This window comes from Monodelphis domestica, chromosome 4 (genome assembly GCF_027887165.1).
Source record: "Monodelphis domestica isolate mMonDom1 chromosome 4, mMonDom1.pri, whole genome shotgun sequence".
Classification (NCBI taxonomy): Eukaryota; Metazoa; Chordata; class Mammalia; order Didelphimorphia; family Didelphidae; genus Monodelphis; species Monodelphis domestica.
In genome coordinates, this window is record NC_077230.1 from 399,027,360 (window position 1) to 399,051,220 (window position 23,861).

The 23,861-nt window shown below is 41.3% G+C and overlaps 1 protein-coding gene across 1 annotated transcript in view; it reads left to right on the forward strand.

Annotated features, from left to right (window-relative positions):
- Positions 1 to 23,861, forward strand: part of MTOR (mechanistic target of rapamycin kinase) — a 117,334-nt gene that overhangs the window by 52,360 nt on the left and 41,113 nt on the right. The window contains exons 29-30 of the mRNA XM_007491434.2: positions 14,587 to 14,662; positions 21,755 to 21,894. Coding sequence (XP_007491496.2) covers positions 14,587 to 14,662; positions 21,755 to 21,894 — 216 coding nt within the window. The remainder of the gene's footprint in view (positions 1 to 14,586; positions 14,663 to 21,754; positions 21,895 to 23,861) is intronic.

A 23,861-nucleotide genomic window follows, 5' to 3' on the forward strand; every position in this document is an offset into this window, starting at 1 on the left:
TTGCCCTGTAACTTTGCTGGAAGTTTGAACTAGAAATCTTGGAAAAATTAAACTTAGGGGGAAAACTTGGAAAAAATTTCTAAAGCTTAAGATTAGAGACCAATTTTTGAAAAGACAAATTGTAATTTGTCCTATGTGCCCTTCCCTTTTAATTTTTCTCCTTTTACACTTAACATCTCCATGGGAAATAGGGTTTGATTAGCTTTCTAAGACTCATTATTTTGCAAAGCATATACAAAACTGGACAGGGATCTTGTCTTAGTACAGAACAAAAATCCAAGAAATCAGAAATCAAGAGTTGTGGGTCCCCAGAACAGGTGATATATTTCAGGCACACTCTTAGAGGTCATCATGGCCAACAAACAGCCTAGGCCAGCAACAAAAAAGTTCATTAGCCTAAAAAAACTACTCTCTATCCCCCTAGTTGTTAGTGTTCTCCTCCTTTTCAGTTTACCTTGTATTTGCTCATCTGTTTACATAGTTTATGTTCCCTAGTAGAATGTAAAACTCTTTGAGGGCAGAGACTGCATTTCAGTTTTTGACTTTGTACCCCTAGTACCTTGCATATAGTAAGCACTTAATAAATGTTTGTGGAATTTTGTTAAATATTCTTCAGGATTTTCTTTTTTCCTCTTCCTCTAAAAATAGTAACTACCTTACCCCCAAATTGCTTCCATCGGCATTTTAAGAAGCTTCTGTAACAGAAATTCTTTTAATGTTTGGTTGGGATGCCTTTTTTAAAAGGTTCAGGCTAAGTGAAGGAAGAAAGAAGGGGTCATATGTATAACTGAAAAGAGATTTAATATTAGAGATTTAATTTTTACACATAGTAACATTGTATATTAATATGTATTCATTTGAATCAATCCAGAAACAAAGGGAATGAGCATTAGGATAAAGGCCAATAGAAGCAGAACCAGAATGGACCCTGTCATCAGACTTCAATTATCTAGAACAGTGATGGCGAACCTTTTAGAGATGGAGTGCTGGGCTTCACCTTCATACCACCCCACCCCCAGACAGAGTGCTATGCCCACCCACCCCTCATTCCCCAGGCCCTCCCCTTTACCCCAGACAGGGGAGGGAGGAAGCATTTCCATTGGGCTGCTGGGCAGAGGGGTAGGTGAAGTGAGAAATGTCCTTAGGTATATGGAGAGGGGGAGGGGAACAGCTAGAGTCCCTCTAGTAATGAACTTTGGCAGGTGACTGTAGGCATACCCACAGAGAGGGCTCTGTGTGCCCCTTTTGGCATGTGTGCCATAGGTTTGCCATCACTGATCTAGATTATGCTGGATTTCAATCAAGCTCTTGATCCTTCTTTTCCTCTCCTTTTGCCTTCTCTCTCTGCCACCCCCCTCTTTTCCTCTATCTGTCTCTCTTCTATTTTTCTCTCTCCTCTCTTTTTCCCTCCACTCCCAAACCAAAGGAGAGCAGCTAATTTTTTTTTTTACTCCCTCTAACAACAATTTAATTCTTCATAAGGTAGATTGACCAATGAGGAGAATGTCTATTTCAGATCTGATTCTCACCAATAATGAGGTTTTTGGGGGATAGAAATCAGGGAAACCTTAGGAGGAAGTATCCCATCCATCTTGGAATTCTTGAAAGAAGAAAGGAATGTTTGGAATGGACTGAGATGTGGACAGGCTGCATTTTGAGATAGTTAATTTCAAAGAGTTAAAATTCCATAAACTAAAATTCTCTCAGAGAAGTCAACCTAGGAGGTACAGTAAATTTTCAAGAAAGAAATTCTGAAGCTTTAAAAGGTACAGTTGTGAAGAAAGAAGAAAGTTGTCTTTTTTAAAAATGTGAATGCACAGGGAACTCACTGACTTAGATCTTTAAAAAACATGTATGTGTGATAGAAGTAGTGACAAATGATAGAAGGTAAATGTGAAAGTATGGAATAGTTTCAAGAATATCAGGAGAGCTAAAGCTTTTAATGAGCTGAGATTGATAAGGAAAAATAGGAGCCACACAAAGGATTTTTTTAAATTATCTTGGGGGAGGGCATAGGAAAACACTCTACTGTTTAGGGTGGGTAGGTAGATAACAGCCAGAGAGAGAGAGATACAAGTTAGTGCTGCAAAACCTTATTTTAATAGCATTTGTTTTCTTTACTAAGGAGGATGTATCTTGGACTAGAAAGATCAAAACAAAAGTGGGTCATCAGAAGTTGATACCCAGAATGCATAGGGAGATAGAAAGCACTTAGTTGCCTTTCAGTTCAGTGTCCCTAGGCTCCAATGAAATATGTCCTTGTACTTTTTGCAAGTGTTGACACACTGTCAGTAATCTCAGAAAAATCATGGAGAGAAGAAAAGATATCATGGAACTAGAGAGGGTAAATGTCTTAATTTTCAAAAAAAGGGAAGAGGATGGGGTCTGAAAACCATATGGCCTTGAGAATATATTTGATTCTTAGCAAAATTCTAGAATGCATTTTTAAAAGGATGATTGCAAACTATATAGTAAAGGAAGCAGGGATTACAAAAAACCAGCATGCCTTCATCAAGAATAGCTCATGACAAACTAAGCTCATTGCCTTTTTTGACAAAATTACTAGATTTGATAGAGCAGACAGTTCTGTAGATGTAGTTTACCTAGACTTTATCCAGGCTTTCAACTGCTTTCCGTAGGCTTCTTGTGGGAAAGATAGAGGGATGTGCGCTGGATGATAGTATAATTAGGTGGTTATGAAATTGGTCGAATAATTGGACCCAAAGAACAATAATTGATGATTTGATATCAGCTTGGAAGGAAGACACTAGTGGATTCATTCAGCAAGCATATATCAGTCATTTACTATTTGCCATGCATCGTGGTGAGTGCTGGAGTTCCCCAGAATTTGACTTCACAAGTACAAGATGGATAGGCATGACTGAACAGATCAGCATGCACAACGATCTCAGTATGAGTCCATAGATGCTGAACAATCTTAGACAGCATTGGAAGATGCATAGTGTCTAGGACTACAGAAATAGTATTCTCCACACTGGCCAGACCTTCACTAGAATTCTAGGTTCAGTTTTGGTTAACATCTAGCAAGCATATTGAGATGCTAGAGAGCATCCATGGAAAGGCAGCCAGAATGGCAAGAGGCCTTGAGAGCTTGCTATGAAGGGACTGGTTGAGAAAATGAGGGATATTTCCCTTGGGGAAAAGAAATCTTGCAGGAAACATAATGATCTTTCAAGTGTCTGAAAGGGTATGAAGTGGAAGAAGGATTAGACTTGGTCGGCTTGGCCCCAGTAGGCATGACAAAGAAGACTGATTACCTGATCATTGCAAATGGGTCAGTTTACGTTTAAGAGGAAACTGCCTCCTGAAGGTTGGCATTGCCCAAAAGGGAAATGTGTGGTCTGCCTCCGGAAGGCATAGGGTTCTCCTCACTTGAGATTTTCAAATGGTTGATGACCACTGCTTTTTCCTAGAAAAGATCAAGATCAGGTATTAGTCAGACTGATTGTCCTCCAAAGTCTTCTCCAATTCAGAGATTGTATAAATATTGAAAATCATGATATGTTGTACACACATTCCCAAAGTCAGACCTCTAGAATGATATCATTTCGACCCTTTTCCATATCCAGAGCTTCTCTCAGAGGTTCAGTTTCATTTTAGGTCACTAGAGAAAACCATAATAGGCCAGGATTGACCAGGTTGGACTGTTGTTAGAATGAAATGAGACTCTTGTGGTCCACTTAACAGTTAGCAAAAGGAGATTTACTTAGCTATAACAGGGAAAGGACATTCAGAGCAAGGAAAGGAGTGTTTGTGGAAGTTATAACCTTCATTCAGCTGAACCCAGCTTTCCTGTGCCAGTATTGGTCACGCTGCTGGTCTTTGGTCCAAAACCTGAAGGAGGAGCTCTAGCTTTTCACATGCTGGTTCTTTGTGAACTCAGACCACTAGTAAGCTATACCCGCAACCCAGGCCAATTAGATCTTGAGGATGATTTTAATACCTTTTAAGGAAAAAAAAAACTAGCCTTACCTCCATGGAATAAGGTCTTGGGATACTAGACCCAGCACAGATACTAAATGTGATTTTTTTTTTCATCTAAAAGAAAATACAAGAAATGAACAAGGTGCACCCAGGTATATTTCCTATGTCCCTAGGATGCCACTGTATATTGAAGTGTGAAGGAATTCTTGGCAGTTAGAACAGTATCATCCTATAGCAGGTAACCATCATACTCAAAAGACACTGTTTAGAGCTGGCACCCAAGCAAGGATACCTGTCTTAGCTTCCTGCCCATAGCTCATCACCCACCCCACCCCCAAACCATCTACAGTCAAATTGTCAGCCTACTATGGGGCCTTCCAAACCCCAAGAAGGTAGTTTCATTGATCTTTTAGACTCCAAAGGAATTATTCTTCTTTCTACCATAATAACAATTTAAGCACTAAATCCTCAAGTGATAGCCTAATTCTTGCCTTTCAGAACTCCCATTTGGCAAGCAAATTTAAAAGAGAGATTGGAGTTTGTTGACTTATTGTCCAGTTTTTCTCATCTTTTTCTGTCATCCTTCTACCAAGAAGGGGTTCTTAATGCCTTCCCATGCAAAGGGAGAAAGTGACTCTCACCTATACCTGCCAACCCTGTGGTAATCCTTTCCAGGAAAGGTGATGAGTAGTTAGACCCTCTGAAGTATCACAAATTTAGCTATGATGCCTCTTTCCTGACATCTGTTTCCTGGAAACAAACTCTTGATGCTTGCATAATGTTCCTTTCAACAGTTGGACTTTCCTTGAGTTGCTGAAGATTTTCTTTCCAACTTGTTTAACTTGCCTGAATGTAAATAAATCTGAAGACTGGAAAAGTGAGCCAGTAAAGGAAACATCTCATGCCAGAAAATTAGGTTTTCCAAAGCAGACACATACTAAGTGTCCCCTATTCTCTGCATTGCTCCACAGTTGAAAATTAAAGCCCTAGTTCTGAACAAAAGCCAGTCAAGTATTCCTGAATAATGGGAAGGAAGGGAGAGCATTTTCTCCTTAATCCCTGTCCATGACTTCCAGTCAGCTTCTTAACTCAACAGTACTTTGATACCCATGTTGCATATTTCTGCAGGCAAATTAAGGGAAATGGGAAATTTATTCTGAAGATCCTATGGCTCTTCCCCTTTTTCTCTATTGATGATGAAGTACCATTAAAGGACCTGTGGAAATGAACCTTACGGGGGAGCGGGGGGGTGGACCAACTGTGCTTTCATCTTGTACAGAAGCATTCAGATATTTCCCGGTAGTGTGGACACTTGTTCACAGAGGGTCTTGGAGCTTGTACTGGCTGAGAATGTCCTTGAGGTGGTCCATCTTACCTCTTGGCGAGACTTGTGGCCTTTTCTTGAACATCTCTGAGGAGGAAATTGGATATATTAATTCCTGTGTCTCCCAGTCCTTTAAAGAATATTGATTTCAAAGTAGTTGAGATAAAGATAATTTGAGGCTCAGGTAAATACTTGCCATCTTAGAAGAATTTGCTTTTTTAATGGCTTTCAGTATGTACTTTGAGTTAATATTTGAACTCTTTTTTCACATTCACAGCTTGCTTCATTGCAAGGCTTTTTAGACTGACAACCTTATGAGGGAGGCCTAAGTCACTAACGACCCTGAGAACTGTCTTTCTTCCCAGCTGTGGAAGACCAGAAGCTATTTCTGAGGAACATCAGAGGGCAGGGAGTTTTCAACACCTGGAAAGGGAAGAAGAAGAGACAGATGGAGAGGGAGAGACATAGTTAGAGAAAGATGTTTAATCACCTGTCCTGAATGTCCAAATTCTTGTTTATCTCTCCCAAATTTCCTCTGCTTTATTTGTTCTTTAGTTCTTTTTAGGCATGAAGAACTAACTTGTCCTCATCCTTCTCATAACCAACTCTTTCACAAACAGACATTCTCTGCATACCCACTAGGCCTCTAAGAAGATTCAGTCTCTCCTCAAGGAGCTTATGCCTCAATAAGATGTAGAGGGATATATACAAATACTTCTGATCATGATATCTTGGAACACAAAGATAGTTGTCCTTTTACTTAGCTTTCTCTTCTCCTGATTCCAAGGACAGTACTATTGGGAAGAACTAAGAGCAGTTCTGGTAGATCCTGGAGTTTGATCTTCCTGCTTCCCTAGGTCCTTATAATGGTTCCTTCTGTTAATTTTATATTTATGATACATACTATTATAAAATTATACTATTAATTTTATAGTGTCCAAGACAGTGCAGACCTTAGTTGTAATAAGGACAGGACAAAGAAAATAAGAGCTCTCCACAAAGCTAGCTTTATCTCTGGAATAGGTGTGTCCACCAACAATACAAGAATTTTTATATATTGCCCCTCTATAGAGAGGGACCAGATGCCCCTGTCTTTGGAACCTCCAGAAATGTCTACTATCTCCAGCTAAAACCTTAATGGGAAGGTAGGACAAAGGACAGGCAGTCCCTGCTCTAGGCTGCCCCCAGGAGTGTTGATGCTTCCCTCTGAGCTAGTGCTTTGCCATCCTGTCTGAGGCTGGACTGAATGGAAAACACACCAGTCATTCTTTAAGAATGTAATGGAACTTGAGACGATTGTGCCTGAGCAACCGATTAATGGCAAGGGAAGTTAGGCGGCCTGTGTGAAGGGAGCTGGAGCTAAACCCAGGACTCTCAGGAGACGAACAAAACTTACCTCACAGCATCTTAATTCTAAACATATGTTGCAAAGGTGTTGACACTGTGCTGCCTGCAAGAGTAAGACTGGATTTAACAGTTGCTCCCTAGCTTCCAGGAAAAGTACCCAGCCCTGTTCCTCCCTCACTCTCCTCTACTCCCCCTTTTCCCTAGCACAGAGAGAGAGATGAGGATCTGTTCAGAAAACACTCATTTCTTTGCAAAAACACATTCCAGGCCTCTGCACTCAATAATCAGCACCCCTCTTGAAAAGTTCTCACTAGCAGAGAACGGAAAGGAAACTTTTTTATAACTAAGGCATAAGCAACAGATTGTGATTTGATGGCTTGAAGCTTCTAACAGTTAAATGCCCTCTATTCAGCCATACCCATGAAATAAGACCTTTTACCAATAGTGAGTAGAGCTCAAATTTATTTCTGGCTACTCGTAGGCTCCTGTAGGCTCATGATATAACAGTGCCATCATAAAGCATCTTTCAAGTTGCAAAGCAAACTGCTATTTATATGGCATAATATCAATTATTGGCGATACATTGCTCCAAACCATCAGGGTGCAGCTGTAGGGAAGGTGTTCTGGTGTTAACTGTTTGCCCCCAGGCCTTTATTGGGGAAGGTTGAAGTAGATACATGGAGCTGCAGAACCCTTGTTCTGACACAGTTACAGGCTGCCCTGCCCTACTACTCTCAAGCTCTGATCAAGTACTGATAGGAGAGCCTTCAAATAAACATGTGGAGGTGTCTGACTCTGAGGATAACAGAGTAATGGGAGCAACCAAGTCATTGCCTGGTGAGGAAGCATCTTTCTTGAGAACAGATGTCAGCCAGGTCTTGTCTGATTAAACAGTGCTTGTGATCCCATCTGAAATAATAGGTCCTGATAGAAACAAAGCTTCAGGGATGGGTACCAATGGCTTTCTTCCCGGAATCCTCATTTGTCTCTAGAATGGAAGCAAAGAACCCAGGTTAATGGGCCTTCTGCATCCTCTTGGGGACTCATTGTGTCAACCCCTTTTTCCTTTCCTTTCTTTTTCTGGACATCAGATTCTTGCCAACAATTTCCTCTAAGCAGAGAGCACTTCATTTTCCTCTGGATGTGAAAAAGCAGCAGGAAAGAGAAGGAGGTGGGGGTGGGGGTGGGGAATGAAACTAGAGGCAGCACCAGAAAAAGGAGCAGTGCTCATTGTTGTAGAATAAAAGATAATGGCCAATTTGTCAGGAAGTGTTGACAAGAAAGATAAAGTTGGAAGTAATTAACTGGCTGACACTCTGGGAGTGACGCGCCTGCCAATAGCTCCCTAAATCAGCCCAAGCCTGGGAGATGTGACAGGCATTCATCATTTTTACAGCACGCCTCTGACAAGGCTCTCGGCTGCAAACCAAGCCAGCCAGATTCATGTTTCTTGACACTCAGAAGATGGTGCATCCACCTTGGACCAGCTTCAGCCCCACTGAGTCTTCCTTTTAGTCAGGAGATGCTCAGAGGTTGCATGGCTCACCTTGAGGTACTGTGTTCATCTCTAGGAGTCGAACTGCATCTTGGGCAGAGCTTCCCTTTAGATTAGGCAACCTCTTTCTGCAAGACTTGGGGATAGTCCTGAATTTGAAAATTAAAGCAGCAGTGGGGCAGCCAGATGGTTTGGCCTTGAGAACACTTCACTCATTCACCTGGAATAGACTAGGCCCTCTCTTCCTCTCAAACCCCCCACTACTGCTATCACTTTTACATCTCTTCCAGACATTTTGACATGTCTGAAATTACTTAAATAGGAAGGTGAGGACATACATCAAGATTCATTTGCTTCTGGGCCACTCTGAGACCAAACCTCAAGGAATCCATTGTCATTTGTCCAAGGCTGGTCACCTCTCAACAAATCTATTTTATCTCATTTCCAACAGCCTGGTAATTTGGTTCACTCGGAGCTTCAAGGACATAGGGTTCTCCAGCCTCAAAACCTTACAGAAGGAGCCTACCTTCTTTTCCTCAGTATGCTGGAGGGGGGAAAAAGTGATTCTTTCAAAGTTCTTGACACAAATCAATGAAATTATGATCCTAGCAGACCCATGAGGCCTATTTTCACCTGCCTCTGAATTTAAATTGGGTTGCTCTGAGGATTTTCAATCTCTCCCCTGCTTTTGCCTGCAGTCTGCATTTAAATTGGTGAAATACATGTCATGTCACATTCTTCCCTCCCTGAACATTTCAAAAGCACTCCCTTCACTTTCTCCCTTAATTGTTGTCTTTCCCTTTTCAAATCACCCCAATCAAAAGGAGAAAACTTCCCTTTCAGTTTCTTAGGATCTTCCTTCTTCTGATGTTACCAAAACCCCAAAGAAGTGAATCGGTTAGTAGATAAAGACATTAATTTCTTCATATGGTTCATGTGGTGATAACAAAATGTTGTTTATAACATACAGAACAGAATGGGGTCTTTAGGAAAAAGTGGTTGCAAATAGTTGACAGCACCCACTAGCACAGAACATTCTGGGGATCAAAAATTGCATCAGGATTGCCCCCCAATCTTAAAACTTTGCAGGATTGAAATCTTATCCAGACCATGCAGCAGTCCCCTAACACCTGGGTGGTATGTGCTCCCTGCTAAACACTAGGGAGATTCACAGAATTCTCACTTGACAGAGGATTGGATGAAATATAGATTGTGGTCTACACTGTAAATAGCAGGGAGAGCCCAGGCCCAAAGATACTAAGGAAGCAAATAATAATATCCTCATAAAAGCCTAATAGGAGCACCAATAAAGCATAAGAGCTCTCCCAGATGTGACAGTAACCTGTCTGACTGTGGACTTTGCAACAGTGTTGGGGTTGATGTAAAACGGTCACTGAATCACTTAGTGCTTAATAGATTGAAGGTCATCAAGAAGGGTAAGGACTCTTGCAAGACATAGAGTTGAAATCCAGAGGAGCCATAGGAAGGAAATTACCAGGACAAATGGCTGAGAGATAATTAAACATGATTCAAGCAACCCTTGGAGGAAATGGCTTAGGAAATCCACTAAAGAAAAAGGGTGGTTAATGATCTTTTTGGTTTTTCAAGTGGTATGACTGGTACTACTGCCTTTTAAAGGCTGTCACTTCAGGCTCAGCTCCGATGAGGAAAGAATGTGAGTTTGGATTACCTCTAACTGCTTTGCTAAGACCATGAGATATTCTGGCTCTCATCCTCCCCTTTTACAAAATAAAGTGCTAAGAGACCTTGCTATGAAAAGCATGATGTCAAACTTATATCACTAGGAAAGAAGAGATCCTATTGACCTTTTGCTTCTGAAGAGAGTTAAATTCATTGTTTCACTTTTTGGGGTGTATTGAATTAGTGTGTCATTTAGTATGTAGAAACAAGGTCATTTGGGGCATTCTTGTGTATGGTGGACTGGGTTGGATGATAGGGAGAGAAGTAGCTTAAGTGTGGCCCATTCCTTAGACAAATAGAATCCAAAGCTCCAAGAGAGTGCCCCTTCCCTGCTTCATATTCTGTGGAATTGTGGGAAGGATAGCCCCTGGAACTCTGAGAAGTCAATCAGGCTCTCTGTATTTAATAAAGCCTTCTTTAATGAAAATGAAGTCCCTAGGGGCAGTTTGTGGTTCCATCTGTGTACTTACATATGTCCATGCCTGCCTTCCCTGTACTTCCTGCTATCCAAGTGAAAGGTTCTCCAGTCTCTTCTTTTCTTTTGTCTCCAATCTCTATGTGTCAAATGGCACAACCCTTTCCACCTTCCTCTAGGTTGGACTCTGAGGTCATACTTCCCTGGACAGTTATTTTCTCTGTATGAAGATTGACAGACCAGGAGAGTCTCAGCCAGTAGCACTCTGTGGCAAACAGTACCCCTGCCCTAAATCAGCAGAGAGAGTCATCAGGTACTCAAGAGGCTGCTGCTTCTCATCATACCTTGCTATTGGAATCCTTTAGCCTCAGCATCTTTTAACACAAAAAATCCTTGGGAAGAATCTCTTGCTTTTCTGGACTCTGGGAGGTATACACCAGAGAGGGAAGCTGTTTTTGTAAAAATGTTTTCTGCCAGTCATTTTTCTAAACCCTGAAGCTTTGGGGAACCTGTTAAAATTTCTCTCTCCTCTCTATCCCTCCTTTCTGTTTCTCTCCCACTCCCTCTATGTATCTTTTCTCCCCCTCTTCCCTCACTTCAGTATCTCTCTGTATTTCCTCTTATCTTTTCTACCTTTCTCAATATCTTTCACTCCTTCCCCTTTTCTCTCAGGCTATCTCTATCTCTTTCCACCTCCTTCTCTCTCTTCTCTTTGTCTCCTTACCCCCATTTCCCCCTCCTCCTCTTCATATCTCCCTCTCTTCTTTCCTTGGCTGATTTTTCTCTGGTCTTTTGCTGGTCCCACTGTTAGTGTTGGTCTGGTTTGTGTTGGGAAACACTTCTCTGCTGCTTTGAACAGTCACCCCCTTTAGAATTCCTCCAGTGTTAGCAAGGGAGCCCACAGGAGAACTTGTATGCAATGAGCTTCATAAAATTCCAGCTGCCCCATAAAATTGCAGGTCCTCATTAAGGGATCTTTGAGCAAAGGGCCTTTCTCGGCAAGAACCTTTGGCTCCTCCTCTCAGCCTCATGAAACTCCTTTTGGGTTTGAAACAGGCAGCTTTCAAAGGACAGCCATGTGTCCCCTAGGCAGGAGACAATGTGAGTTGGAAGCCTTGTATTCCTGGGCTCTAAAAGGGCTTCTTGACCCACCTACCCCAAGTCCCTACCCCCACAATTCAAAGAAGAGAGTACACTCTGGACTTTGTAGGCAATGCGAATCTCATGTGAGATGCTCTGTTCTTACCCTTTGCCCATAGAATTCCCTGCCTTAGTGGTCTGGTTTGCTATTGCAAAGAAAGGCGTTTAGGATATGTATTGATTGTTTCTTGGAGATAAAAACTGAAAGAATCCCGAAGTGTGAGGTTGGAAATGAGACAGCTAGAGATAGCCTTATTGAATTGGGAGTAAATAAATCAAAAGAGATAGATGACTTCTTCCCACCTCTCCCCATACATTTACACAGTTCTACTTTACAACAGTCAACGGTTAAGTTACAACAGTTAAACCCTTCAAAAATAGAAAATGCCAACTTTATGAATATTATATACTACATGTGCATCTATCATATATATGAGAGCCTATTAGGGTAGAAGTTCCTAAATATGAAGATTACATCTTTGCTATTCTATGTTTTATCAATACAGTGCCCAACTCATTGGGGTGCTTAATAAAGAGATGAGAGAAGGGAGAAATGGATGGAATATCCAAAAATGTCTGCCTCCGTTCATTACTAGGTTGGTAATTTTGATCATGGTGAAATCTGCTGAAATCTCAACAGCGTCAGCTAGGATTTTCCAACAGATTTGTATACATGGACAGTTCACAAAGGCAAAAGGCCAAGGGGAGAATACAGCTTAAGAAGAAAGCCTTCTAGAGGAAATTAAAATGATAAAGAGAATTGTGGCATCTGGGTTGCTTAATAACCTCAGTCTGTGCTCTCACTTGCACATGTTCTCTCTGTCTCTCTGTCTCTCTGTCTCTCTCTCTCTCTCTATCTATCTCTCTCCCCTACTTCTTTCCCTCTCTCTCGCTCTTACCCTCTCTTTCTCTCTCCCTCCTCCCTTCCCAAAAAATGCATTGGATATCCATAATCTCTTTCCATTCCTCACATCAGATGTCAATCAAAGGAAAATGGGAAGCCAGGGAACTGGATGCTTGGAGTGAACCCTGTTGTGTGGCCACAGTAGTTCTCCCACCAGTGAATAGGTCAATTAATGAGAGATGTGGTTGGGTTTGGGGTTTTTTAAAAGTTGTCTTCAGTACCAAATAAGAGGGCATGGGAGAGGAGAGAAGGGTAAGTAGTAGCCCAGATTTTGTGATCTGTAAAGCTAGAAAGGGGGCCTTGAAATCTGATGGGAGTATACACCAATCATTCAGTCTGCTTTTAGTAAATACCTAGACACTGTGTTAGGGCCTGAGAATCTAGAGGCAAAAATTAAATAGTCCCTGCCCGCACATAGCCTCTATTCTACCTGGAAATAGCATCTCTCCACATAAAGTACAATAAATGCTGGATAATTGGGGAGGGGGGGGTTGGTTTCATTTGTGACTTGCTCAGGGTCACACAGTGAGTGTCATAGCACCAATGCAGGTGCTAAGATAAAGTTAATCTAGCATAATACTGGTGCTTTATCTGTTACTCCCCACCTAGAATATTCCTATTACAAAACACTCTTGAGTCTTCTCCCTCTTCCCCCTATAATGCAGGCTTCTGGTGCATGCTTGGGCTTAAAAGCTGTTCACTTTCCAGTACAGGCAATTATAACAAAAGTTTTGCTATTCTGGATAGCTTTCCTGATTCAACAACCCCTTTCCCTTGCAAGGTCCCCGGGGAATTAGCTTCAGACACCAACTTTCCTAAGTCCCTGGCTCATTTCTTCATTGGGGACACTAGGGGCTCTATTGGCAACCTACTACAAATAAAGTAAGCCAATGAGGGCAGCATAACTGTTGCAAGTGAAAAGTACTTGGGAGGTAGCTAGATGACTCAGTGGATTGAGAGCCAAGGCTAGAAATGGGAGATCCTGAGTTCAAATGTGCCCTCAGACATTTCCTAGTTGTGTGACCCTGGGCAAGTCACTTGACCCTAATTGCCCTTGCCACTCTTCTGCCTTGGAACCAATATACAAATATTAACTCTAAAATAGAAGGTGGTTTTTTATTTTGTTTTGAAGAAAAGTACTAGACAAAAAGATCAGGAACCTAAAGTAGTGATGGCAAACCTTTTAGAGACCAAGTGCCCACACTACACCCTCATGCCATATGTGAGCTGTCCCCTTAGCCCAGACAGGGGAGGGAGGAGGCACTCCCTTTGGCTGCTAGGCAGAGGGGCAGATGAAGTAAAGAATGCCCTCGGGCACTGTGGAGAGGGGGAAGGGAGCAGCCCCCTACAGCATGTGTGCCATAGGATCACCAGCACAGCCCTAGAGCCTCCAATCCAACTCCTTTATTCTATAGGAGAGAACCAAGGTTCTACAGATGATAGAACTTATCCAAAGTCATTCAAGTGTTGTCTCAGGGTCAAGACTCCAGACCCAGGCTCTATTCCTCACATCTTGCCATCTAAGCACAATTACAAGTGTAAGCTCTATAACTCAATTCAACAAAAAGTACCTACTGCATACCAGGCCTTAGGAAAACAAAATGGCCCTACCACTTGCAGCCTAATAAAGAAGAAGAAGAAGCCATTTTTGTGGAAGAGGGAACAAATAAGTAGTGTCCTAGATCTGAGGAGACCCTAGCAGCATTGGAGATACAGTTTTGCTAGGAGAGCATGCTCAGTACTCTGGACACATTGAGAGGAGAAAGCCTCTAGGTGGCTCTGTGTCACTGGTGTGGACCATCCAGTGCACTCCCACTTACAGGTCACTTACACAGTTGGCTGGTTTCATTTTATTTTCTACAGCTCTGATTACTGAAAGCAATTGATGAATGGGACCAGCAGCATCCCTTGGGTCTCTGAAGCTTCAGAGGAAGGAGTTTATACAGGCTTGCTTTAGAACTGAGAGATCAGGAAGCCATGACATCTGTTTTTCTAAGACTAGGTGGTCTCTGACCTGTGACATCCTGGCTCCTGGCTGATGAGGTTAGTTGAAGAAAGGAGTTTCTAGGGAGTGTCAAGTACTGATGAACACAGTGCTATCTTGATTGCATCACCCCTAGTGAGTAAAATCAAAACATTCTTCAAATGAGATCATTCAAGCTGGCCTTTCCAGGCAGGAGGAAATAATTGAAGTTTTCTCCCTACTTTTACTGGAATTAGTCCCCAAAGGGCAAATTGGTTTCTGTGGGGTCTATAGCATCCCACTCCAGGCCCAGTTTTGTAAAGATAATTACCTTTTCTTTCTGTCTTCCCAGCATCAATAATAAACTACAACAGCCAGAGGCAGCTGCTGGGGTGCTGGAGTATGCCATGAAGCACTTTGGAGAGCTGGTGAGTCCTTCATTCTGCTTGAAAAAAATAACCGAAGATAGTGAGTGAACAGAGCCCTAGCCTGGAAGTCGGGGTATCTGTGAACTAGTCCCAGTTGCTTCTTCCCCCAGTGGCCTCATACCCAATCACATTCCCTCACCTTGTATTACATTTTGTACCTTTTCTAAAAGAGAACCTTAATAAGCATGACATTGTAAAATAATAATTATAACTAGCATTTCTTTTTTTATTATTTTAATTTTATTTCATCAATTTAGAACATTATTCCTTGGTTACAAGAATCATATTCTTTCCCTCCCTCCACCGACCCTTCCCATAGCCAATGCGCAATTCCACTGAGTATTACATGTGTCCTTGATCAAAACCTATTTCCACGTTGTTGATGTTTGCACTAGGATGATCATTTAGAGTCTACATCCCCAATCATATCCCCCTCCACCCATGTAATCAAGCAGTTGTTTTTCTTCAGTGTTTCTGCTCCCACAGTTTTTCCTCTGAATATGGATAGTGTTCTTTCTCATACATCCCTCCAGATTGTTCAGGATCACTACACTGCCACTAATGGAGAAGTCCATCACGTTCAATTGTACCACAGTGTATCCGTCTCTGTATACAATGTTTTCCTGGCTCTGCTCCTTTCACTCTGCATCAATTCCTGGAGGTTCTTCCAGTTCCTATGGAATTCCTCCACTTTATTATTCCTTTGAGCACAATAGTATTCCATCACCAACATATGCCACAATTTGTTCAGCCATTCCCCAATTGAAGGGCATCCCCTCATTTTCTAATTTTTTGCAAAGAGCCCAGTATAGCTAGCATTTCTATAGTGCTTTAACATTTGTAAAGCACTTTTAAATGGTCTCATTTGACCCTCACAGTTAACTCTATGAAATAGGTACTTTTATTATCCTTACTTTACAGATAGGAAACTGAGGCAATGAGATTTTAGGTGATTTATCCAAGATTATAGAACTAGTAAGTGATTTAGGCAAGATTAGATCTCATGTCTTTCTGGCTCCAAATCTAGCACTCTCTAATAGGCCATATAGCTTGTTTTCAAGTCCCACTTACTGGCAGTCTGTCCTTGAACAAGTCATTTCCTATTTCTTCATCCATAAAATGATGAGGTGAGATCTAAGGTCTCCCAGTTCTAACATTATTTGATTAGAGTAACAAAGCACTATGTTTTTAAATACATAGGTCAAATTCTCCAGATAAAGAACAATTCAGATTATAAATATTCTTGGTTTTATTTTTTCCATTATTTATATGCTCTCTGACTTTCCTTCACCACTGCCATTTTTTATTCAGTCTTACTGAGCACCTACTATGTGGCAGCCACTGTGCTAAGTGCTAGGAATACACATTTTTAAAAGAAAGTCATTCCCTACCCTGAGGGGGCTTGCAATCTAATGTAATCATGTAGTTATTACTATCCTGATCTTATCTTTTGGGTTTAGATTGATCTCCTATAACATGGACTCCATCAATTTTGTGTTAGTTCTTTAGAGTCAGAGAGTTTCTGTGGTTGGAAGAAAGCAGAGACCAACCAATTTTCCATATCTGAGAAGTTTCCCAGGATGAAGACTTTTTGCTCTGACCAATCTGAGACCCACTGAGAATACCTGAATTCCCATATGCTGAACCCATGCATTTGTGGACTGGACCAAAGCTATTCAGATAGACTCTCTTGATGTCTTCAGCCCATTTCCTTCTGTAACCAGCCTCAGAAAGCATGTCTATAGGTGCTGAGATGCTCTGAAGGGCAGTGTGACATTTATCTTGACCACAATTCCTTTTGTGAAAGGAAGAGTTGAAACTAAGAAGATGCTTGGTCCTTTCTCAGAATAGGCTGCACTTTCCTTTGGCATCCTCAAAGGCTAGTCCAATGTGTTGGTTAAAAAAAGGCTCCTACAGAAAGCTGGGCCATAAATGATCAACCACAGTACCCCAGAATGCTATCTTCAAGTAAAAGTTTGCTCAGTTTCTAGGTTCTGTGGAAAACTGTTACCTCAAGGAGCATTGCTAAGAAGTAGCCCCTGGTTTGCTTTTTAAGGATTAGGTTTCACAAACTGAAGCCTATTAAGGCCTGCAACAGTTTGTGTTTCTTGGCAAACCTGGCTATCCCTCAGCACAACTGATCTAACCACCTTCTCATTTGATCTCAGTGTATTTTCCCACATGAAACTTCCCGTTTTTGCAGTTTTCAGCAATCTCAGAATCCTTCTCCCCTCCATCTCCTCATCCTCCATCTCCTCCCTGACTTGACCAGGGACCCAATTCCCCTTGCTATATACCTGTTCCTGTAGAATTCAGGAATATGCAGAAGCACTCTAGGAATTCAGGGCTATTGGCAGAGCACAAGGCCAGTAATATACTTCTGAACATTCTGCTATATGTTTTAAATGCTTACATCATCTCCTTGCAGCCCATCTCCTCTCTAGTTTTTCACTTCTGTGCTTTGGCATAGGAGAGAAGTCAACTAGAGTTAAGCTGTGGGGTATGCAGGCAGTTGGATGAAAAAAGTTCCCAACTCCAACAAACACTCGTAAAACAAAACGGCTTCAGGAACAGTGGGAGACTGCTCTGGTTCACCTCAAGCTCTCCAACAAATGAGAGTGCACATTGGCAGTTTAACATGAAAATGACCTCTATTAACAGCAAATATTCAGAACTAAAACTTAGTGCCTTGTGGGAGCAGAGGAAATATTAGATAAGTTCTAGTCCTTCTCTTTGAGGAGCTCACAGTCTAGTAGAGAGATAGGACAGCACACAGAGAACTATGGTATCCAATCAATTATTATCTTAATTCTTTTTACAGCTCTAATATAGAGGTATTGAGTTTTTACAGCACACCCTATGCTGTACCTTAGAGGAAAAGAAAAATACCTTTCCCTGACCATTCTCCAGATCCCCTACAGCAACACAGCCCCAAATGCCCCAGCTGGCATTTGCTATGCCTTGGCCTCCTATGGGAATGGAGGATGGATACTAAGAAATATATAGAATGATATTTCATTCCCTGGGTACCTGGGCAGTATATTAGTGTCCCCAGAAATGTTTTCATTTGATGTGCAAACTTAGATTGTATCTGCTTAGAACTACATTTGAAAAAGGAAGATTGTAACCTCCACTTCCCTTCATTTGGGTCTTGAACTGATAAGAAAACCATGAAACCCCTACTCCCCCCTTCCACAGAAAAGGGTACAAACAAGGTACAAGAGGTCTTCTAAGCAAGGTATTCTAAATGTTTGTCCTGGAAGATCAGAGTTCCTAGCTGAGGATTCATGAAAACCTTCATAGAGAAAGGGGGTATTTGAATTGGTCTTTTAATTTTTGTTATCTCTTGTTTTTATACCACCCTCATTCTAAATTGTATCTCTCCTTTCCCAAAAAACTCTCCCTTTGTTTTATTTTGTTTAAACCCTAACCTTCTGCCTTAGAATTGACACCAAGTATTGGATCCAAAACAGAAAAACGGTAAAGGCAAAGTTATTTGCCCAGAGTCACACAGCCAGGAAGCGTCTGGGGTCAAATTTGAATCCAGGACATCCTATATGAAAACCAACTTATTTATTTATTTATTTTTTGGTTTGGTCAATTTCGAGCATTATTCCCTGGTTACAAAAATCATTTTCTATTCCTCCCTTCCCTCCCCTCCTGTAGCCAATGCACAATTCCACTGGGTATTACATGTGTCTTTGATCAGAATCCATTTCCATATTGTTGGTATTTGCACTAGGATGTTCATTCAGAGTCTACATCCCCGATCATATGCCCCTCGACCCAGGCAGTCAAGCAGTTGTTTTTTCTTTGGTGTTTTTACTCCCACAGTTTTTCCTCTGAATGTGGATAGTTTTCTTTCTCATACATCCCTCCAGGTTGTTCAGGATCACTGCATTGCCCCTAATGGAGAAGTCCATTACATTCGATTGTACCACAGTGTCTCAGTCTCTGTGTACAATGTTCTCCTGGTTCTGCTCCTTTCACTCTGCATCAGTTCCTGGAGGTCATTCCAGTTCACATGGAATTCCTCCACTTTATTATTCCTTTGAGCGCAATAGTATTTCATCACCAACATGTACCACAATTTGTTCAGCCATTCCCCAAATGAAGGGCATCCTCTCATTTTCCAATTTTTTGCCACCACAAAGAGTGCAGCTATGAATATTCTTGTACATGTATTTTTCCTTATTATCTCTTTGGGGTACAAACCCAGCAATGCTATGGCTGGGTCAAAGGGCAGACAGTCTTTTAGCGCCCCTTGGGCATAGTTCCAAATTGCCCTCCAGAATGGTTGGATCAACTCACAGTTCCACCAGCAATGCATTAATGTCCCTACTTTGCCACATCCCCTCCAGCACTCATTACTTTCCTTTGCGGTCATGTTAGCCAATCTGCAAGGTGTGAGGTGATGCCTCAGGGTTGTTTTGATTTGCATCTCTCTGATTATAAGAGATTTTGAGCACTTTTTCATGTGCTTATTAATGGTTTTGATTTCTTTGACTGAAAATTACCTATTCATGTCCCTTGCCCATTTATCAATTGGAGAATGGCTTGATTTTTTTTTGTACAATTGATTTAGCTCTGTAAATTTAAGTAATTAGACCTTTGTCAGAAGTTTTTGTTATGAAGATGATTTCCCAGTTTGTTATTTCCCTTCTGATTTTGGTTACATTGGTTTTGTTTATACAAAACCTTTTTAATTTATTTTATATTTTGTGACTCTTTCTGAGTCTTGCTTGGTTTTAAATTTTTTCCCTTCCCAAAAGTCTGACATGTGTTCTATTAGGTGTTCACATAGTTTACTTATAGTTTCCTTCTTTAGGTTCAAGACATTCATCCATTCTGAGTTTATCTTGGTGTAGGGTGTGAGGTGTTGATTCAAGCCTAATCTCACCCACACTGTCTTTCAATTTTCCCAGTAGTTTTTATCAAATAGTGGATTTTTGTCCCAAAAGCTGGGATCTTTTGGTTTATCATATACTGTCTTGCTGAGATCACTTGCCCCAAGTCTATTCCACTGATCCTCCTTTTCTGTCTCTTAGCCATTACCAAATTGTTTTGATGACCTGCTTTACAGTATAGTTTGAGATCTGGTACTGCAAGTCCACCTTCCTTTGTATTTTTTTCATGATTTCTTGGATATCCTTGATCTTTTGTTCTTCCAAATGAACTTTGTTATGTTTTTTTCTAATTCAGGAAAGAAGTTTTTTGGAAGTTCGATGGGTATGGCACTAAATAAATAGATAAGTTTGGGTAGGATGGTCATTTTTATTATGTTAGATTGTCCTACCCATGAGCAGTTAATGTTTTTCCAATTACTCAGATCTAGTTTTAGTTGTGTGGAGAGTGTTTTGTAGTTGTGTTCATAGGGTTCCTGTGTTTGTCTTGGCAGATAGATTCCTAAGTATTTTATATTGTCTAAGGTGATTTTGAATGGGATTTCTCTTTCTAATTCCTGCTGCTGAGATGTGTTGGAGGTAAATAGAAATGCTGATGACTTATGTGGGTTTATATTGTATCCTGCAATTTTGCTAAAGTTGTTGATTATTTCCACTAAAATTTTAGTTGATTCTCTGAGATTCTTTAAGTAAACCATCATGTCATCTGCAAAGAGTGTTAGCTTGGTCTCTTCATTGCCGATTTTAATACCTTCAATTTCTTTTTCTTCTCTAATTGCTACTGCTAGTGTTTCTAGTACAATGTTAAATAATAAAGGTGATAATGGGCATCCTTATTTCAAAAACCATCCTTTTAATAAATAATGAAAAAGAAGGAAAAGGAATGGGATGGAATTCAACCAAATATACCCACAGCTTAGCTGGATCTAATGATATACATCTTTTTCTGCACCCGTTGTCTCCCACCTCTTCATAGAAAGAGGGGAGTGCTTTTATCATCCTTCTTCAGGGACAAGTCTGAAAATAACTAAGGATTTAATTCTATGAAGACTTCTGAAAGCTGACAGCTCTTCGAGACATTTCAGTATCTGTCGGTGCTTCTGTTTTCCAAGCCAGGCCCAGGATTACATTGTCCACACAGAACCATATTATTTAAGAGCAAATCTCTGGGCAGCATCTGGTGTCTCTTGGCAGAAGTTCTTGAGCTGGTGGTACTAGAGCCCAAAAGATACACTAAGATGGGAATGTGAAGGGAGGGGCAGAGGTGGGGAATAGGCAGAAAAAGCACATTAAAGCAAGCCAGGCTCCTGCTGGCCCTGAGAGTCAAGTTCTGTTCCTTTAAGACTCCACTTGACTATGCTGCTCACGTGGAGGACTCTGTGAGTTTCATCGTGGCACCAGCTTTGCCCAAGACCCACAGGATCATCCTGGAATTCATCTTCTGGTCTCTGCCCCAAGCAGAGCTGCCAAGGACTCAGTGAGAGGGAACATTGGCGGAGTATCCAGAGACAGGGGAAAAATCTACAAAGATTTCCAAGCAAACTTCTTTTATTTCCTCAAAGTTAGAATCCATTCAGGAGAAACCCAAGGATTAAGGAGCTAAAAAGAGTATGATTTCTGCTCCAACACATGTGTGCTCATTGATGGCCAAGGATCATGTAAACCACAGCCTGGCTTCCTAGAGTTGAGAGGTTAGACCACAATACTCAGACAGGAGTTGTCACTCCCACTACCTGACCTTATACTAGTGAGGCCCTGGCAGCATTGCCCAGTGTCTGCTGTCCCTAGAGAATGGCTACCCTTCCATCCTCCCTGGCCTCAGAGCCCCATGGGATCCTACTGTTCTGGTGACCTGGGCCTAGTAGTAAGGGAGTTGTGGGAGAAGAAAGACAGGCCAGCATGTGCTCTCAGACTATCCTGGCATCATTTCTGACATTATACAGGAGCATCAGCATTTCAGGCCTAGACCAAGTCAGATGCCTCCAAGTATGTTGAAACTCTTTACCCAAACACAGACTTGAATAAACCAGAAAGTTAAATGTCATCCACAATATGCTATTCCAATCAAATCTACAGTCCAACACATAAGAAGAATGTGTGGTGTACAGTGTGTCCCAGTTGTACCTACTGCAAACTCCTTAGCACCTAAGTGGCAACTAAAGAGCCTCTTTGTCTTCCCACTTGACAGGAGATCCAAGCTACCTGGTATGAGAAACTCCATGAATGGGAAGATGCCCTAGTCGCCTATGATAAAAAGATGGACACTAACAAAGATGACCCTGAACTAATGCTGGGCCGGATGCGCTGCCTGGAGGCCTTAGGAGAGTGGTAAGCTTAAAAGTTGAGATGAGTGAGCTATTTGATTCTTAAAGCCACTCATTAGTTAAATCCCCATCTCAATCTGATTTGACTTGGTCTTCTAAATAACATCATCATTACCCAAAACCAGCTCCACCCTGTCCCCTTCCCATCCCAGTAGAACCCTGTCTTATAACTACAGTGTCACAAAATTTAGTGGTAGTCATTGACCACATTTGATAGTTATGGTCCACCACCTCTCTACAGATTAGAAGTAAGTTTCATTCCCATTAGTCTTAAGATTGTTCATGGCATTGTTCAGAGTTCTGAAGCCTGCATGGAATGTTTACCTTTATTAGATACTGTCCTCTTGATTCTGCTTTCTTCATTCTGTATCAGTTTGTATAAATCTTCCTAAGTTTCTCTGAATTCCTCATAGTTGTCATTTCTTACAACAGAATAAAATTCTATTATGTTCATATACCAGTTTGGTCAGGCATTACCGTATGAATACCTATGGATTACAAGTTTTTCTGGAAGGCCCAAAAAGTGCAGCTAAAAATATTTTGACATTTATAGGACCTTTTCCTTATATTTGACCTTTGTACTAAATGTCTAGTGATGGTATTATAGGAATTTATTGACTAAGGATGTCACAAAGATCTATCAATCAACTATTCTTTGTAAATTGACTCACAGCTATTGAACATAAGAGCATCTTTTTTGGAAAGACCTTAAAACAGACTGTGATCTGTAGAGAAAAGTTAAATTCCAAGTCCTAATGTTTGTTTTTTAATCTTTGAAAGAAAGTATGCCCATGTGCAGATAGTCAGAGGCCAACCCACTTCTTTCTCAAGTCAGAACCACATGTGTGTAGGCAGAGTCCTTTGATCATGTGAAGGAAACTGATCAGTAGAGGTCTGTCCTCCTTTGCATCTCAGTGGCAGAGGTATATCATCTACCACTCAGTCACCAAGCATTTATTATGCACTGGTGCTGGGTGCTGTTTCAGAGCAAAAAATGAAACAAATCCTTCCCCTCAGGAAGTTTCCATTTGATAGAGGGAGATAACAAGTAAGGATGTGCAAAGTGAAAACAAGGTAAATTCTGGGTCAGTAGAAGAGACATCAGTAAGTAAGTAGGGGATCAGAAGGGTTAAATATACAATCAGTTCTCAAGCCAAGAATTAAAGGAAGATAGCAATTCTGAGAAGCAAAGGTGAGAAAGGAATGCATTTGGAGCCTGGGGAGAGCCCATGCAAAGGGATATACTACTATGTATATACTACCAAAGATCAGGAATAGCATGAAAGCCAGTTTGGCTGGATCATAGAGTGCATGAACAAGAACAATGATGTACGGTAAACCTGAGCAGGGAGTCTAGGGCCAGCTTTTGAAGGGATTTTAAAAGCCAAACCACGGAGTTGATATTTAATTCTAGGGGTAAAAGGGAGCCACTCTAGCTTTTTGAACAGGAGAGGAACATAGACCTGGGCTTTGGTAGTTGTGTGGAGGATGGTCAGGTGAGAAGGCTAGTACAGTTGTGGAGGCAAGAAGGGATATAAAGGCTTGAAACAGAGTGGAGAGAAGGGGACATGGGCAGGAGACTTTGTAGAAATGACAAAATTTGGCATCTATTGGATACATGGCATGAGGAAGATCAAGGAACTGAGGGTCCCAAGATTTCATGCCTGGGACACTAGAAGCAGAGTGGTACCCTGAACACAAATAATTCATGACTCTAGAGGGAAAGAGAATGAGGCTGATTTGGACACACTGAGAGAGACCTCCTGTGATTTGTGTCCCATCCAGCCCTGCCACTAGTGATACTGGGCAGCCCCCACCCTACCAGCATCTAGGAAGTACATCTTTTTCACTGTCTCTTTAAGACGTCACTCAAATAGTAACCTATTTTTCTTCAGTTCAAAGCATGAAATATTGCCCCATTTGACATGTCATTTATTATCATTAACATATACAATGATGACTGGCCCAGGT